At 36.6% G+C, this 11713-nt stretch overlaps 1 protein-coding gene across 3 annotated transcripts; it reads left to right on the forward strand.

The window, feature by feature from the left end:
• Positions 1–4143: 4143 nt before the first annotated feature.
• On the forward strand, positions 4144–9006 carry LOC121792058 (YTH domain-containing protein ECT4-like). Of its 3 annotated transcripts, none has more exons than XM_042189844.1 (8): positions 4144–4389; positions 4637–4722; positions 4996–5146; positions 5275–5348; positions 5426–5899; positions 6015–6548; positions 6683–6895; positions 7917–9006. In XM_042189844.1, exons 3-8 carry the CDS (start codon positions 5062–5064, stop codon positions 8550–8552), a joined length of 2016 nt encoding a protein of 671 aa, XP_042045778.1. In that variant the 5' UTR covers positions 4144–4389; positions 4637–4722; positions 4996–5061; the 3' UTR covers positions 8553–9006. The 3 variants fall into 3 exon arrangements, with proteins under 3 accessions (XP_042045778.1, XP_042045779.1, XP_042045777.1); XM_042189845.1 differs by having other exon boundaries at positions 4996–5140; XM_042189843.1 differs by lacking the exon at positions 4637–4722.
• Positions 9007–11713: the final 2707 nt, after the last annotated feature.

An 11713-nucleotide genomic window follows, 5' to 3' on the forward strand; every position in this document is an offset into this window, starting at 1 on the left:
CTCCTTTTCACCAATCTTCTCATCATATACCCCAACGAGCACTTGCGGTGGCTCACTGTCGTTCTTGACAATCCCTTTGTTCTTGAGGAACTCTCCAGGGGACTCGTTGTTTTGAACATCAAGAGGAGCGCCATCATTGTGAACATCGGTAATGTCATGGGGAACATCATCACCGAATACTATCGTGGGAGTATTATCAGTTTTCTCTTCGGCTAAATTCTCATCTTGAATGTTCTCCTCAAACTCCTCCCTATCATCCGCATAACAGAGAATGCGTTGTTTACACATATGTCCCATCACCCATTTCTCGGGACAGTGCCAGCAGAGACCCAACCTGGACCGTTCTGACTTCTCCGCCTGGGAGACTCGTATTAGCGGCAGGCGTGGCTGCTCCGGAGTTTGACTGGTCACACGTGCGGGCTGACTGTACAGGTCCCTCGTTGGCTTTTCGGTGGAGTAGCGGGGCTGGTAAGAGGCGGGCTGGACTCGCGCTCTCACCTCCTCCCGAGGGCGAGGTCGGTCCCGGCACGTCTCCGAGCGTCGGGGACGGTCAATGGTCAGGTAGCCGCGGTCCTGCTGTTGCGCCGGTGGGTCCCAACACGTTGGGTGGTGCCGCTGCGTTGCGGTTGTCGGGTAGCGATCAAACCCTAATTGGGTCTAATGATCTTCGCAATCAGATAGGTGGCCACCCCTCTCGATGTAGCCATCGAGGTGTCGGGACCAAGCGTCTTGCGCGCGATCGCGGTACCCGATGGGCTAGTATCTCGGCCGTGGGCGACGATCAGGTGGATCCAAGTGGTGTGAGACGTAGGGTGATTCTGGATCGGAGGGTCGGAGGGTCCCAAGTGGTTACACGGCGAGGTTGGGCCGGCTGGTAGGGACGGAATGACTGTGTGGCCTGAGGGAAGTCGTATTGACGACGGCGATAGCCGCCGTAGTCGTATGACATGTTGACATACTGAGGCGTGGCTGTGGTGGTTAATGATCGTCTGACTTCGACGCGGCACGCGGGAATCCTTCCCGTCGGGCGTTGCAGAAGTAGTGTTGTCCTGCTGCTAGAGCTCGGCGGACAGGCGGGACTCGACAACCAAAGCAGTTGCTGTGCGTGGAATGTTTTCCGTCGGGCAGCGGTGTAGCTTCGGTTCGAGATGGTGGGATGATCAACTCTCAATGAGAGCACCAGTTGTTAAGGAATGCCTTCCTCAACGTCAAAATATCGAACACAATCAAGAAACGAGTGTCGTCGTCGTCGAGCGCCCAAGAGATTTTGGTCGGCGATGACTTCTGGCGGAGGGTTGCTGAGCGCGAGAGAGGTTCTCGTCGGCAGCGATAAAGAGAATTTCTTGATGCACAATTAATTGAGCCAAATAAATGATCATTCATATATTCATTGACTAACTATTATCAAAGACTCCACACATATTTATAATATGTGTGGATACAAAATGATATGATAAATCCCTATAATATCTAAACAAATTAAACAACTAAAGATAGCTATGAATCAAAAGATAACTAAATAAAAGATATGGAAGATAAAATACATCTAAACTAAAGAAGGACTCGTATCAAGCTACTCATATGGCATATGTTTAGCAACCCCAAAAAACAGGGTGCACTGACAAATGTGGGCCATTCTTTTCATGTGATATTCACAAAGGATTTGAATTGAAGGAAGAATTCATTGAGAAGAATGGAAGCATTGGAGAAAGAATAATTAATTTTTTTGAGAAGAGAAGCTGTTCATTATATTTGGTGGAATGTGAAGATTTGAAGGGATTCTGGCCTGATGTAAAGGAAGAAATTTGATGATTAATGATATTTGAGTCATCTACTTTTACCAAAACATCTGGCCATCCCCAGGTTGATGGTGATAGCTTCTTGAGACTTGAAATACTCTCATGGAATTACGTTGACGCTTGCTCCCAAATTCGCCCACTTGACCATCTCCTATTGAGCAGTGGATGAATGATGAATTGGCTGAGATCTCTTTGTTTCACACCTCTTTCACTGCAACTGCAGTGTATGAGATCCTCGGGCTTAAGCTTCCTCCCCGTTGAGTTCAATATTACGCTGGAGATATTCATTAATTATTCTTTGGAATTAATATACTATTGTTTTAGGGAATTAATATATTGTGGTGATATAAAACTATATATCCCCTAAATTTTCAACCTATCTACTTACTGCTTGCTTTGAATTCTAAAAATTATTGAGGTTAGTTTACATACGTCGCTAAGAATGCTCAAATTTTTTTAATGCCTTTCTAACTTGTGTTGGTTTTTGGACTTTTTGTATCTAATATAAGCCATTTTCATTATTTGTATGGGTGGAAAATTCAGAATATCATATCTTGATTGAAATTTTATGTTGAATATTGAAATTGCATAAATTAATTGTTAATGTTAGCTTAATGAATTGCTATTTAACTTAGTAAAATAATATTATATCCGTCCATAAAAAATAGTCACATTTTATCATTTTGAAATATTTACAAAAAATAGTCACATTTCTAAAACTAGAAACATTTTCTATCATACTTTACCCACTGTTCACATTTGTGTCATACTTAACCTACTTTTTCTCTGTATCTCTCTTACTTTATCTATTTTTCTCTTCTCTCTTATTTTACCAATTTTCTCATTAAAACTCATATCATCCACAAACAGGACTACTATTTTTCGTGGACGGAGCGAATATATTAGTATGAGCTATAGACGCGCCTAAGAGTCACTATTATCCAATAAATTGTACTCTCACTGTCCCTCATTAAGAGTCCTATTTTGCCATTTTCATTCGTCCCTCATTAATAGTCATATTTCACTTTTACCATAAATGGTAAATATGTCACATATTTTACCATTTATTCTACATTTTATTATAAAACTAATATACGTATATTTCACTAACTTATACGTATATTTCACTAATATATGTATGTTTCACTAACTTATTCAATTTATTTTTCTTTACCTTTTTAAAAATTCGTGCTCAAATCAAATATGACTCTTATTATGGAAATGAGGTAATAGGTTATTATTCCTTAGGTGTTTGCCATTTACTCCATTTAGTCTCCAATATTATAAATTTTGGGAAATTTTAATATTTTTATGATTTTTAAAGTAGTTTACAAAAATTATATAAGACTTTGTAGTAAATGTTCCACGAAATAAATTTTTCATCGTTATAAGAGATAAGTTCATGACTTTTATGACTAAATTTTAAGTTCATGGAACATATGGTATTCATTTCACATTTAATTTTTTTTTGTCATACTCAAAATTATATAATCAAATATTTTATATATTTTACTATATTATTCCTGATACATTACCATATTCATTCATCTCTAATTAATAAGTATCGCACTAATACTATCTGGTAAATTTAATCCAATGTATATACATGCAATTAGCCTTCATCTAAACCATATAGAAGAGGGAACATCTTTTTTGGTCCACGAACTTTGCCAAAATATCATTTTAGGTCCGTGAACTTTGAAAATATCATTTGAGGTTCACCAACTATAGATTAATATCATTTGAAGTATTTTTTACTATTTCCAAATTTTTTTGGACGAAAATACCCTCAATACATTAAAATGTATATATTTTTAATAAATTTATCATACACTCATATTTTTTTATAAATATCTGTGCAATATATTTTTGACAAATTTTCTAAATATAATTTGACATTAAATATTATCACTTAATTTTGTGACATGCAAGTAAAAGTGCTTCTTCAATTTTTTATATTAATTTTTTTTTAAAATTGAATAAATAACTTTTCTTTAATAATAAAAAATTGAATAAAGATCTCTTCTTGCATGTCACAAAATTAAATGATAATATTGAAGGTCAAATTATATTTAGAAAATTTGTCAAAAATATATTGTAAAGATATTTAAAAAAAATATGAGTATATGATAAATTTATTAAAAATATACACGTATTGAGGGTATTTTCGTCAAAAAAAACTTGAAAATAGTAAAATGTATTTCAAATGATATTAACTCATAGTTGATGGACCTTAAATGATATTTTCAAAGTTCACGGACTAAAATGATACTTTGGTAAAGTTCGTGGAAAAAAAAAAGATGTTTCCTCATTTTACAATGCGAACAAGATTCGTCATCGTGTAGACCGTATGCCACCCAATCTCTCCCTCTCCATAGGAGTATTATTCAAGCTTCCATTCTCCACACTCGACCGCCTTTTTCCTCTCTCTCTAGGGTTCTCTCTTATTCGCCTGAACAAATCTGGATTCTCGCAGTCGCAGATACATTTTCGGGATTTTCACACCAATTCAATCAATCCCGCCTCTTTCTACTTCGATCCTTGACCTCCTATCTCACTCTGCCATGAATTGAATCCGCTCCTTTCTTCGGTTCGTCTCGCTTTAAAATTCACTCTTCTTGTGATTTTCTTAGGTTTATTCATGTGTTCTCAATTTAATTTCAGTTCGTATTTATTTCATGCGTGAATGTATGTTTCTGTGTGAATCGCGCTGCTGTCGATGGTTTTGTTTAGTTTGGAGGAGTTGTGAGCGTTGACCTAGTTTACTTTTGTATGAATTGATTCAAGTTGTTTTTTCTATATTTTTGTCCAGTAAAAAAATGTGCTTATGGTGTTAGGGTTTTTTGCGGAGGGGATTATGCATTAGGATTTTGTTTTCGGTGATTGCAGAGTTTATGCACTGATCTTTGGCCGTTGGTTGAGGGTAAAGTTATTTTTTGCCTCACATAATCTGTATAAGAAATGATAGCAGTGTTAAGGTTTTATTGAACTATCAATCAATGTGACTGACTTGCTGATATGTATCTGGTAAATTTTCATAGTTGGGTTGCTCACTCTTCCTTCATGAATGATCGTCTGATCCTGTAGTTGGTAAAGGGGGGCAACATTGTCCTTACTTCTCCTGCTTCATTTTGTTCCATGCATTCTGGACATCCTTGTTCCTTTCTTCTTATAAAAACGATTTTGGATTCCATAGATTCAAGGTGCTGAGTCAAACCCACAGCCGACTGCTCAAGGCCTCAAGTTTGAACCATACGGATCCATGTACAACGAGGGAGCACCTGGCTATATAATTGACCAGGGCTTGTATTATCCTACTGGCACCAGCTATGGATACATCTGTACGGGTATAAGTTGTATAATATAATCTATGTTTACATACACGATACTTTATTATTCGCTCTAGGGTTAGTTGGCAGTATAAGAAATGGTTTTAGGTACCTTGGCTCGAATGACTTTTTTTTTGTGTTTGTAGGATATGAACCAACCATGGATTGGGAAGACCAGCATAGGTTTTTCCGTGTAGACAGTCAAGATATTCATTACACAGTGAGTATATTTCTTTTAAGACAGATTTTTATACTTTATTTGGTTTGAAGATAGTAAATCTAGTTCTTCTCTGGCAGGTTGCGACAAATGAGAACACACCCTATGTATATTATTCACCCAATTATGGGTATGGGCAGTCTGCTTTTAATCCATACAATCCTTATATTCCTGGTGCTGTGGTAGGAGCTGATGGATCAATTATACCAGCACAACAGTACTTTGCCCTTCCCTCGTATGAGGATCCTGCTACATCGGCGTCATACCTTCCTGTAGTTTTCCAGCCAAGGCGTGATGCTTCTGCTAATGGGATTGTAGATTCATTTATTGATACTTGTGGATCTTTTAACAAGGCTGATGGCCTACGTTCTAAATACAATTTGGCTCTGAATACTCCTGATTCCTCATTGACCGCAATGGGTGATGCCTCTGGTCAAAGAAACTCTTTTGGAAAAATGTCTGAAGGTAGGGTTAATACGGGGACTGGGAAGCAGCATCCATCAAGTATTACTTCTGGTAGTATTAATAGTCAAGCTGCATCGCAGATTTCCCAGGTTAGAATTTATTTTTTGTTTCATTGAACTAGTTGTCTCTGAGGACAGTTTCTATTTTTGTATATTGTTGTTGTAGCCATTTCTTATACCTCTCCTACACATGTTTTCTTTTTAGATTAGAGGCCCTCAAGGCATGGAGAGATCGTTACGTGGGAAAGCATCGGCTGTCGGTAATCAGTTAAAGACTGCTTTTACTTCTGGAAACGGAGCATCTACTTTCGAATCGATCAATTATTCCCTTGCATCTGTAAATAAAGTTAAGCCTAACATGCTTAGTGGGAGGGCTCCTGATGATGAAAGAGCTGGTTCTGATATATCTAGCGACCAGAATAGAGGGTCTAGGATGAGCAAATCAAAGAACCAATTGATTGTAAAAGCCTATACATTAAGGGCTGGAAATCCTGATGCACAAGGAAACATCATTATCTCTAGAGATCAGTATAACAGAGTTGATTTTCCGGTGGAATATGCAAATGCAAAGTTTTTTGTGATTAAGTCATATAGTGAGGATGATGTGCATAAGAGTATCAAGTATAATGTGTGGTCATCCACTCCCAATGGAAACAAGAAGCTTAGTGCTGCATATGAAGATGCCAAGAGAATATCTGCTGGAGACTCAAGAGGCTGCCCCATCTTCCTCTTCTTTTCTGTCAGTAACTGTTTCGTCATGATTTTGTAGTTGCATCGATTATTTATTTTTTGTTATCATGAGCATGAGCATGCTATTTCCATTTGTTCATGTAGTGGTATTGACTGATGTTTTTTTCTCTTTGTGAAAATAAGGTTAATGCGAGTGGCCAGTTCTGTGGTATTGCAGAAATGACCGGCCCAGTGGATTTCAACAGAGATATGGATTTCTGGCAGCAAGATAAATGGAGTGGAAGCTTTCCTGTAAAATGGCACATCATAAAAGATTTGCCAAACCCAAATTTTAGGCACATCATATTGGAGAACAATGAGAACAAGTCAGTGACTAACAGCAGAGACACACAAGAGGTACGTATAGCTGTCTTTTCTTTGTCATGTCTTTCTCCCTGCCCCTTAAAAAATGTCTAATGGGGTGTGGCATGAGTTTTCATAAAAGCTGTTGGTATATTGTGAGTGGAGAAAGGGTTCAACCTTTGAAGGTAGTGTTAGTAATTATTAAGAAATGTATTGCAAGTGGACAAAGTGGTGAGCCATGGCCCATGTGGTAGAAAGGGTAAATAAAATGATATATTGAGGGTAATTTGTTGTTGGGTAGTGTCTATAAATGGAAAGACACTATACTTGTGGACGTACCAAAATCATAAAAATTAAAAAAGGACTTGAAGCAGAGGGAGTACTAATTAGTACTACCTCCGTCATTGAAAAATAGAAACTTATGAAATGGCACGGGTTTTAATGTACAATTGGTAAAGTAAGAGAGGGAGAAAAAATGTGTAAAGTAAGAGAGAGGAAGAAAAAAGTAGTGAAAGTAGTATTAGTGGATTGTGGGGTCCACTTCCTAACATAGTAAGTTTAGAAAGTTTCTATTTTTAAGGAACAGACCAAAATGAAAAAAGTTTCTATTTTTAAGGGACGGAGTTACTACTAATAATTATACATCTCTTGTTAAAAGCAAGTATGCATGCAAGCACCATTTATGTGGGAAATATGTTCTCTTTTATTTGATTCTCTTTTTAAAGCTTGTGTTTCACCAAAACCCTATTGATGAAGAATATTAAGTCACGTTCCTCCTTCTTATTGGTCATAGAGATAGGTGCATTAGTACTTAGGTTCAGTGTTCCTAGCTTTTTTGTATCATAAGTTACTTAGCATAAAATAAGCCATACTTTTTCTTAACTTATATTTGGCTATTTTACTGTGCTGAACTGTGCATAATTAGTGTGTTGGAAAAAGAAAATATTGCGCTACTTGAAATGGATGATTATTAAATATACAATGTTGCTGTCACTTTGCAGGTATACTTTGTTTTAATTTTCTTTTTTTTGGGGAAAATAGCTTGCCATAAATTATATTTTTTGAATATTTTCAGATAAGCTTCAAGAAAGGCTTGGAGATGCTTAAAGTATTCAAGGGCCAAACGTCTAAGACATCCCTACTTGATGACTTCATGTACTATGAAAATAGACAGCGGATTTTACAGGGAGAGAGAGCCAGGCTTTTCATGAAAAGCTATGAAAACCCTTATCTTGTTCCATTATTGGATCCTCCTCGCAAGCATCAGTCTGTTCATGATTTTCCTCCTATTAGCGATGCAAATTCTGCCAAACATGATACCAATAATTCAAGTATGGCAAACAAAGGGGAAGTTCCCTCAGAGGCTGTATCAACTTGCTCCGCGAGCGACCATGCTGAGCCCAAAGGGCAGATTTCCTCGGGGACTAATCCCACCAATGGAGCTGGTGTCCCTGGGAGCCGTAAAGGCTCAGCAGATGGAGTGCCAAATGCAGTTGATGAACTTAAAATTAGTGGTTTGAAGATACATTCAGACGAGCCAGGTTCAAGGTGTATGCTCCCTACTAGCGCAGTATCTAACAAAACTAACAGTGAGGTGGTAAATGTTGTCACTATAGGGTCAATGCCTGTCAAAGTGGTGGATACCGGATCTTCTGGTTTTCTGACAGTGGGTACAATTCCACTGGATCCAAGAACTCTCCTTAATGAGTAGCTAGACAGGGGACAGTGCATAAGAAGAGAGGTTTACGACGACTCGTGAAGATGGATTTGGATGGTTAGTTTTTTTATTTGAAACGTTGTTGACAAATTCCTGGGGGAGCTCTGCATTTCTATTGTACAATTGGGTGTAGTCATACTCGGTCTTGGCTTCTGTTTCGGAACATCGGTGGTATAACATCCAGGGGCAGGATAGCTTGCAGTTTTCATCCCTCTTTCGTCTGGATGAGAAGGAAGAATTTTTATTTTAACTAAATTGAAATGTTATAAATACTGATGTTATCTTTTTTCCGGTTTCTTTAGCGGGAGTGGCTGGGGTAGGGACATTGGTCTTAAGCCGAGGGTGCTGTTGCTCTTTCGTTTCCGATTAACTCATTGATTTTTTGCCTTTTGGCTTCATCTTTACAGAAGTTATATCCAAGAAAAAGGAAAATAAAAATTTACGTTTACTCCTTGTTTGTCTCTCGGATTGATTCCATTGTGTTGAAAATTTACGAGAGCCACGGCGGGGGGTGGCGCCCATGGGCGAGCCAAGCCAACGGCCGGGCCGAGGCTTCGAATTTTTTTTTTCAATTTTTATGCTAATTTTAATGGAACAAATTTTGGAGAAGATTAAGTGCAGAGAGAAATACAGAGAGAGAGTTTGTAATTAAAAAGGGGACGCCTGTTTCAAAAATTAATTTAGCATTAATTTAGGAAACAATTGTAAAACTAAATCTCAATTAAAATTGGTCAACTTTTTAATTAAGGATTCTGATTTCAATTCACACCCTAATTACGGAAATAGTTAAAATTCGAATTTTAAATAAATATATTTGCTTGTAATTGTAAAAAAAATTTAATTAATTTATATTTTTTCTAATTATTATAGTCCGATAATTTTATTTTAATTGAATTAAAATATACCAAAAATTAAAAAAATAATTAGATTTGTGGCTTGGGCTTATCCACTATTAGGGTGGACAAGTATTTTTATGGCCACGGCCAAGTTTTTGTGGCTTGGGCTTGGGCATATCCTTAACTATTGTGGATACCCTTAATTCACCAACTCAAATCCGACAACACCCCAGCTCTATTTTGGGTAGCTAGCTGCTTAATTCTATTTTTAGGGTGTGTTTGGGAACATGATATTGGAGCTATGGAACTCCAATTCCAATTCCATTGTTTGGTATCACAAAAATGTATAGAATTGGAATTGAATTATAATTCCAAGTTTTTCAGATCCATGATTTAAATTTCATATCAAAAGTAAAAAAAAAATTGGAATTCCAAATATTCATAAAATTAGATAGCTTCACTATATACTCACTACACACATTTCACACACACTACACTCACTACATACATTTCACACACTACATACATTTCACACACTACACAAATTTCACACACTACAGACACTACAGACACTATACAAATTTCACACACTACACACACTACACAAATTTCACACATTTCAAGCATTCGATTTTTGGATTTTTTTTCAGTTTTAGATTTTTTTTCGTGATCTTAATAAAAAAACTGAAATTTTCTAAAAGTTTAAACTAAACCAAACTATAAATTTTAGTTTGTGAATACTGTGTATTTTGGGTATAGTGTGTGTATTTTGTGTGTAAGTTGTGTCGTGTGTGTTTTTTGTGTGTAATGTGTCGTGAGTGTATTTTGTATAGAGTATGTAGTGTGTTTATTTTGTGTATATCGTGTGTGTATAGTGTGCAATGTTTGGAGTACGTTTTTTTGTATAGTGTGTGCAGTGTGTGTATTTTGTGTATAGTGTGTGTGTGTGTGCATATTGTGTGCATTGAATGTATTTTGTGTATAGTGTGTGTGTAGTGTGTGCATATTGTGTGCATATTGTGTGCATTGAATGTATTTTGTGTATAATGTGTGTATATTGTATGCAATGTGTGTATTATGTGTATAGTGTGTAGTGTGTGCGGGGTGTGTGCATGTGTGTATAATATTTGTATTTTGTGTGAAGTGTGTATTTTGTGTATAGTGTGTGTACAATGTGTGAACAAATTATTCAAATTCAATTTCATATCAATTACTTCACTTTACCAACATATGATTTAGAATTGAATTAGAATTCAATTCCTTCCAATTCAATTCCATAGAATTCCAATTCCAATTCAATTCCAATTCCAATTCCAATTCCAATTCCGTGTATCAAACGGAGTCGTATAGTGATTTATAGATAAAGATCTAAAATTCTAATTTCACGAATTATGTCTCGACGGTCCTGTTTCATATTTATTTAATGTTTTTGACTTGAGTTGCATGTTTTTTTAATACACATAGCAAGCTGTCAGATATACCATCTATTTACCTCCTTAAAAAGTGACTTTCAAAAAGTATCACATTCGAAAGGAAAAGGGTATATAAAAAGATAAATCATTTAAAAATAAATAAAATAATAGTACAAAATGCATTAAAAAACATAAAGTGTAATACTTCTCAAATACATTCTCCCTTGGGGAACAGTTTTACATGAAAAGAAGGTAAATATTGTGGTTATAAGAATTTACCTCAGATACCTCTTTAAAATGAGAAAATATATAATAACTTCTCAAATACCTCTCCCCTTAAAATATAATTTTTAATGAAAAAAGGTAAATATGATTGTTATATGATTTTACCTCACTATTTACCTCTTCCCTTGGAGATGCTCTAAAAATATCACAATTGGATATACACCTGAGCATTGATTTAAAGCAAAGTGATGAAATTAAAATTTTGATTAGGCTCTGGTGACAATTGATATTATGAATGATAACCGTAGAAGAAAAGCAATGTCAGGCTTTAAAACATCCGCAATAGCGGATGTCCCGGTGGATGAGCGACCGCCTAGCGGCTCATCCGTCGCGAGCGTCCACTATTGCAACCGCCTAGCGGGTGACAGACGTCCGAGACGAACGAGAGGTCGTCCGTCGTATTTGGTGGTCGTCCTACCTGACGCCCGTGCTATTGTCTGCTATTGCGCGGACAACAGCACGGACGTCCATATTTTTTTTATTTTATTAATTTTTTTATACTCAATATTTACAACTCATTGCACTTCATTTTTTTTTGTATATTTGATAAACACCAATAATTAAAATGAATGAATCGTATCTTTCAATTTGTTTTATTGGCAAGGGCGTCGGCTAGTCCTAG

This window comes from Salvia splendens, chromosome 2, assembly GCF_004379255.2.
Source record: "Salvia splendens isolate huo1 chromosome 2, SspV2, whole genome shotgun sequence".
Lineage (NCBI taxonomy): Eukaryota > Viridiplantae > Streptophyta > Magnoliopsida > Lamiales > Lamiaceae > Salvia > Salvia splendens.